This window comes from Alexandromys fortis, unplaced genomic scaffold (genome assembly GCF_014885135.2).
Source record: "Alexandromys fortis isolate MF-2015 unplaced genomic scaffold, M_Fortis_MF-2015_v1.1 scaffold_282, whole genome shotgun sequence".
NCBI lineage: Eukaryota > Metazoa > Chordata > Mammalia > Rodentia > Cricetidae > Alexandromys > Alexandromys fortis.
Window position 1 is genome coordinate 478469 of NW_026068199.1, and position 7140 is coordinate 485608.

At 51.4% G+C, this 7140-nt stretch overlaps 1 protein-coding gene across 1 annotated transcript; it reads right to left on the bottom strand.

Moving 5' to 3' along the window:
• Nucleotides 1–1285: 1285 nt before the first annotated feature.
• On the bottom strand, nucleotides 1286–6905 carry LOC126493051 (leukocyte immunoglobulin-like receptor subfamily B member 3). Its single transcript, XM_050129808.1, has 11 exons — nucleotides 6795–6905; nucleotides 6596–6631; nucleotides 6140–6424; nucleotides 5733–6038; nucleotides 4515–4799; nucleotides 4083–4388; nucleotides 3559–3855; nucleotides 3016–3318; nucleotides 2666–2713; nucleotides 1749–1865; nucleotides 1286–1432 (listed from the first exon to the last, which is right to left on the bottom strand). Exons 1-11 carry the CDS (start codon nucleotides 6826–6828, stop codon nucleotides 1353–1355), a joined length of 2097 nt encoding a protein of 698 aa, XP_049985765.1. The 5' UTR covers nucleotides 6829–6905; the 3' UTR covers nucleotides 1286–1352.
• Nucleotides 6906–7140: the final 235 nt, after the last annotated feature.

Below are 7140 nucleotides of genomic sequence, written 5' to 3' on the forward strand. Positions count from 1 at the left end.
GCCTGGGGGATGCTGAAGGCCTGGGGGATGCTGAAGGCCTGGGGAGGACAGGACCAACCTGAGTGTCTATCTCTCTGCCCTCTTCTGTTTTGTTTCCATCTTTTGTTTCCAGGACTTCTCCTGACAGGACAGAAGGTAGGACAGCTTCTGCCCTCCTGTGCCTGGAGGGTTTCACCTGGGCATATGTTTCTCCCGTGGGGTCTTCCTCAGGTGGTCTCTGTACCAGAGAAGCAGGGAAGTAGTGAGGTACAGATAGTGTCACCTTGTTCCCCTAGGACTCTCCTCCGGCCAGTTTTCCACAACATGGCCAGAGTGGCCTGTTCAGATGATAGCATCCCTGATGGAATATTCCAGGGCTTTCTTCCTATATTCTGGCCTCTTATCCTGACACTCTAACCCTTGCTGTCTTGGCTGTACCCACACAGTCCATCTTCCTGAAAACATGTTTTTGGGGGGCAATAGATGTCTCCGTGGTTAAAAGCACTGACTATGTTACAGAGGATCCAGGTTTGGTTCCCAGAACACACATGGCGACCTACGTTCATCTGCAACTCTAGTTCCAGGGTCTCTGACACTCTCTTCTCGCCTCTGGGAGCACCATGCAGGCATGTGATGCAGAGACATTCATGTTTGTAAAACACCCATAAACACAAAACAAAACACCCACATGTTTCTGTCCCAAGCTCCTTTGGTTCCTGCCTGCAGTTGTTAGATGTTTCTTTGGGCCTTTCTCTCTGGGATGTCCCCTCAGAAGACAACCAGACAGATGCCAAGGAGACAAAAAGACAGGCATGATGATTCTGGGAAAACCAGGAGAGGGTGAGGCCATAGCACAGAGGAGGCAGGTGCCTGCAGAAGAGAGTAGTCAGCTGTGGATCTTATTGAGGGCCAAGAGAGGGGGAACAAAGATGGCCCCCTGGACTAAACTGGGCCCTAAGTTCCTAGCACACAGATGGAGTCAGGGACCTCACCGAACTGTCCAGCTCAACACCATCCTTAGGTTTCATGTCCTCCACTGAAGCATCTGTCATGGCAGAAAAAACAGAATGTCTCCTGACCAGAGTCTAGGAACCCCTAGTTTCCTGCCTTGCTCAGGTGGGACAGAGAACCAGTGCTTAGATACACCTGGGTCTATAGTGTGAAGTTCAGACACAAACAGAAAAGACCCCAGAGCCTGTCCACCACCCTTGCAATGCTGAGACCTCAGACATCTCCCTCCCCAAGACCCTCTTTCTCTCACAAAGGCTTTCTTCCTGGGTGGCAGCAGCTGGGTTGGATCTGGAAAGACAAGGGGATGTCAGCTGGCAGTGAGGTCTGTCTAGGAGGTGGGGCTCTAGGTCTCTGGCCATGAGTTACCTCTTCTGGGGGTCCCCATCTCTGGTTGTTAGCGCTACAGTTCCTGCAGGAAGCTGCAATTCTGTCTCTTCCTGGGCTGCAAGAGAGAGCAGAGTCTCGTCTAGGAGAGGAGAAGCCTCTCCCCCAGGCACGTACAGGGAAGGAAGGAAGGAAGGGACCTTTACAACATGGGTGAGTAAGCCAATGTAACAGGACATGGTAAAGCTCACAGAATGCCTGACGTTGCACAGGTTCTGAGATCATGTTCTTTCCGATCTGAGATCTGCAAGTGTTTCTAAATGACCCAGCCCCAGTTTGAGGTTTCCCTGGGGTTGGTGTCCTGATCCCCTGCTTAGATGTTCACAGGAATACTTATCACCACATGAGACCCAGGTCACCCAGACCGTACTCACCTTCCTTCCCGAATTTGCCCTGATGCTTTCGTCGGAGAAGAAGGAAGACAAGGATGAAGAGGAACAGGAGGAAAGCCACAGAAACTCCGATCAGAGCCCGCAGGTAAGTTTCCAGTCCTGAGGCACAAGTGACACGAGTGGGGACTGCTGATGCTTATCTGAGCACCTACTGTGTGGCAGGTGCTGTTGGACCTTTGCACTCATTGTCTCCCATCCTCACAATCGTGCAGCGAGGAACTCTCTGTTTTCCTGTACACACAGCTCACCTGCCTCAGAGCATGACTGTAAAGGGCAGAGCTGGGAGTTGGACCCAGGACTCTGACTTCCAGCTCTTTTCTCTCTACCTAAGCTGAGTTTCATCCTAAATGCCCTGCCATGGCTCTGAGCCCCACCCTTGTACACGGCACCACCACTGTGGGGCAGACCCACTGCTGAGTCAAGTTCTGGAGGCCTCCTCTCTCACAGTAGAGGTGCAGCCGAGGTCAGACAGAAACTTAGACATGTGGCCTCCTGAGAAACAGCAGCCAGTTCAGACCAGGAAGGGCTTGTTCAAGCCAGCATCTCCAGAAGTAGATTTACCAAGCCCATAACCAGTTATTGCCCATCAGGACCCACCTTCCAATAGAGTCCTTATTAACCCTCTGGGGCCTGCCTCCATCCATGCAGGTGAGAGACTTGTTCTTAGGTCTTAGAGGTAGGATGGACAGGCAATGTCCATCTCACCCAACTGACCCATCCTCCAGACTGTACCAGACATGTCTCTCTCGATGCCACCTGCTGTACCCCAATCTCTAAGTCCTGGGCTTCTGAGGTCTGTTGGAATCTCTGCTTGCCTCCCTCCCTCCCAAGCTGAGTGACAGAGAAATAAAGGCTTTGGAGATGGACATACTCCCTGCACTGAGGTGCCTGATACTCACCAGCTGACATAGGCCTTGAGGGTGGTGGGTTAGAGGCTTCAGTGGGTCCTAGGAAACAGAACAATTAGAGGGTAAGGGCTAGATGCTAACCCAGGGACTTGCCTCTGCTCACTCTTCTACATCTGCCCTGCAACCTCCTCAAGATCCTCATGTTGTCTGCCCCAAACCTATTTGCAACAGAGGGTGGAGTAAACATTCCAGAGGGATCCCTGCTGGTATCCACTTCTCTGGCAGGGAAAGTGCCTTTTGACTAACCTTTCTTATCTTATCGTCCCCTTAGTTCCCTCAAAGTTAAGGACTCTCCTCAGGTTTGGATTATGAATTACAGCGACTGTTCAGGGTCACTTCACCTGAGACAGTGAGCTCCACAGGGGCACTGGCATATGACAACAGGTAGAGAGATGAGTCTTGAGAACTATAGCACCTGTAGGTGCCCGAGAGGTCAGAGGTCACAGCACTCATGGTGAATTCTGCCTGGAACTCCCCAAACTGGAACTTTGGTTTTAGTCTCTGGCGTGGGTGTGCTGCTCCCTCCTTGGACAGAATGAAAGTGTCCGCTTTGTATGCTGTCTTACACAACAGGTTCACGTTGTCTCCAGAGTGTACCGTGGAGTTAGGCTTCACTGAGAGGGAAGGGCGGACCTGAAACTGTCCTAAAAAAGAGAGAGATGATGAGAGGCTGCCTTCAATGTTCTGAGCTGACACAACACCTGGATCTTCCATGAACACCTAGGACTCTCTTTTCTTTGCCTGAGCCTCTCTCCTGCTCCACTGTCTCTGTACCTATTGCTAAATAAGATCCCTGTCCCTCATCCCAGCCATCACCTCCCTAATTCCCCAAAGAGAGCCCTAGTAGAGGTTAGGTACCCAGGGGAATGTATTTAGTTCCTCACCTGAGATCAGGATGTCCAGGGGGTCACTGGATGCTGACCACTCAGAGGAGACATTGTGAGCACCATAGCATCTGTACCGGCCTCCAGTAGAGCTGCTCACAGAGCCCAGTGTGAAGTTGGCCATGGAGAGACCAGACTGAGTCAACTGGCCATCTTGCTGGATGAAGTCAGCTCCCCCCAATTTGTACAGAGCAAATCTGTCATATTTGATGTCAGAGCAACACTGCAGGGTGAGGCTCTTTCCAGGATCCAGGATATGGCCTTGATGAGTCAGTAGGGAGGGTTTCTTAGACAGCCCTAGAGGAAGGTGACAGGCTAGTGATGGAGGAGCTGGTTTTTACCAAGCACTTATCCTCTCCCATCCTGCCCTGCACACATCACTGCTTCTACACAGTTGTGGGTCTCTGGCTCAGGAACCAGGCTCTTCCTTTTTCACCCTTTATCTGCAACTACCCAGTGGGACACTTCCATGGCAAAGGGCATCGGGAATCAGATATGATTGGTCAATGATGGGAGTGACTCACCAGAGATGTGTATTTGCAGGGGGTCACTGGGTACTGACCACAGCTGTGGGGTATGATTGTAGTAACCATAACATCTGAATGTCCCTTTGTGATCTGGTGTTACACGATCTATAGAGAACAAGGCTTGGAACTGCATTTTACTGCGTATATACTGTGAGTCCACGGAGTTGAGGAACTTCTGATCTTCCTTGGTGAGAATGAACTTGTCATATATCTCCCCTGAGACACACTGGAGAGTCATGTTCCCTCCTGAGGTCACCACAGGGCTGGACAGGGCTGTCAGGTGGGGTGTAATGTCGTAAATTCCTAGGACAGAAGGTGGCAGACTATTACATGTGCTCACACAGCCACAATGTTCTTCAGGGCTAGGCTGAGGGAGGGGAATACAGCTGAGAGCAGAGCCTGGGGCTGAGACCCTGCCTGTCCCCTCACCTGTCACCACCAATTCCAGGGTGTCACTGCGCTCTGACCAGCCAGCCGAGCTGTAGTAGTAACAGCAATACTGCCCTGCATCTAGGTGGGTCACAGAAGGGATGGAGAACTTGGCCTTGTTCTCTGGCTTCTCTGGGGTCTGTATACCCCAAGGTTTTTGGCTTCCCTCTTTATGGAGAGCATAGATTTCTGCCTCCAGAGTCCCCTGACACCAGATGTCCATGGGACTTCCTGAGGTGATCATAGATCCTGGCTCAGTCTTGATTTTGGGTTTGTGGAGGGTCCCTGCAAGGAAGTAGGAGAGAGGGAGGTGAGTCTGTCTGACAGTGGCACAGGGAAAGCCACTTCTTTTCTTGTTAATTTATTCTTCTGTCATACAATACACCCCAACAACTTCACCTCCTCTCTCCCCAGATCCACTGCTCCATCACCCTTCAGAAAAATGCAGCCTTCCCGTTGATATTAATGCAACATGACCTACCAGCATGCAATAAGACTAGTCACACACCCTCATGTGGAGGTGGACAACACAACCCAGTAGGAGGAAAAAGATCCCACATGTAGGTAAAAGAGTTAGAGACTTCCTCATTCTTGTTGTTATGAGCCTAACAAAATCCCCAAGCTAGCCAGTCAGTGGAATTAAGCCCCAGCACCAGGAGTTGGATGCACACAGATCTCTGTGAGTTCAAAGCCAGTATGGCCTACAATGTGAGGTCCAGAACAGCCAGGGCTACACAGTGAAACTCCAAACCAAACCAACAAACAAACAAGCAAACCACCACCAACAAAAACCCCAAGCTAAACAACCACACCACATGTGCGCAGAGGGCCTAAGGCAGACCCAAGCAGGCTCTGTGGTTGCTGCTTCAGTCTCTGTGAGCCCTCATGATCCCTGCTTAGTTGATTCTGTGGGCCCTGTTCTCCTGGTGTCCTGAAGCTCTGGCTCCTCCCTCTCTCCTGTGGGTTTACTGTGCTCTTTGGATGGTGGTTCTTGAGCTAATCCAGAGTAACACAAGGCTCCATGAAGATTCATCTGTCCTGGATCTCCTGGGCTTTGCTGTCACTGTCTGCCTTGGATTCTGTATTTGTGACCACTGTCGTCCATGCTCTGTGTTATGGACTCAGGAGCCCTGGCTGCTCACACACACCACACACCAAGGCCTCTCTGAGACCTATATCATTTCAGCATCATTCCAGGGAAAGGCTAGGGTTCCTCACCTGAGACCAGGAGCTCCAGGGGGTCACTAGGTTCTGACCACACCTGAGGGCTGTTCCTGTTAAAGCTGTAGCATCTGAATGTCCATCTTTGACTGGAGGTCACAGGGCCCACAGAGAACTGGGCCTGGTACTGCCCAGTATAGGTGCTACACTGTGAGTCCAGTGTCCGGGACAGCTGCTGTGGTCCTTCCTTAGTCAGAATGAAGCAGTCATATGCCTGCCATGAATCACACTGGAGGGTGACCGTCCGTCCTTCAGTCACCTCAGGACTGGGCTGGGCTGATAGCCTGGGTTTACTGTAGAATCCTAGGAGAAAAGAAAGAATCAGTTAAATGTCGTCGATAGTCTCATTATGTTCCCCAGTTGTGAGGGGGTGGGCATACTTACTGAACAGACTGTCCTCTCACCTGTCACCACCAGCTCCAGGGAGTCACTGTACTCTGACCATCCATTAAGGGTCCGATATTGACAGCGATATCGCCCTGCGTGGTGATAGTCTAATTTTGAGATTGAGAATTCATTCTTGTTCTTAGGGTTCTGTGAAATCTTTGTGTGCCATATATTTTGGTATGCCTTTTTATAAAATCTATACTCTTCAGCTCTTATGGCTCCCTCACACAAGAGGGTCACCTTATTCTGCTTGGAGACCACAGAGTGTGGCTGTGCTCTGAGGACAGGCTTAGGAAGGGCCCCTGCAAGAAAAGAGCAGCTAGGACTCAGGACAGGCATCCTAAGATTGCAACCCCATTCCCAACCCCTCCATCCACCCAGCGCATGTGTGTTGTGTCCATCCTCACTGCCCAGGCAGGGCTTCTGGGGATGATGAGAATTGCAGGTCAGGACATCTGCAGACACCCACTCACCTGTCAGCATTGGGTTCCTGAGGCCCAGAGTCAGTCCTGGAAGAGAGTTCCCTGTGAGAAGTTTGTCTCTGAGGCTTGAGCAGGTCCTCCCCTCTTCAGAACCCCCTGAGACCCAGGGCTTTCCTGATGGGCCAGTGCTGAGTGGTGGGGCAGCATCATTTCTAGACGATGATATCCCCTCCCCATCTCCACATCTCACCCAGACAGAGCAGGGCTGTGAAGGTGAAGGTCATGGCATCTCCTCCCGTAGGCTGCAACTGTGCTCAGGGGCAGAACAACAGATACTGCCTGGAGGGACAGGAGTCATAGGGTGTGGCCTCTGGAGGCAGGAACTCCCCATGACAGGGTTGTACTGGAGCAGCCCCACAGGAAGGGGAACTGCCCTCCTCAGGCACCAGCTCTGACTTCCCCAATACTGTGGCTAGGTCAGGCAGTAGATTCTTCAGGCAACATTTGATGGATGACATTTTTATAACCCCATTCGTGTCTGTCTCATCTGTCCTCATCTTTGTCAGGACCAGATTTCTTACCATGTAGCAGACATG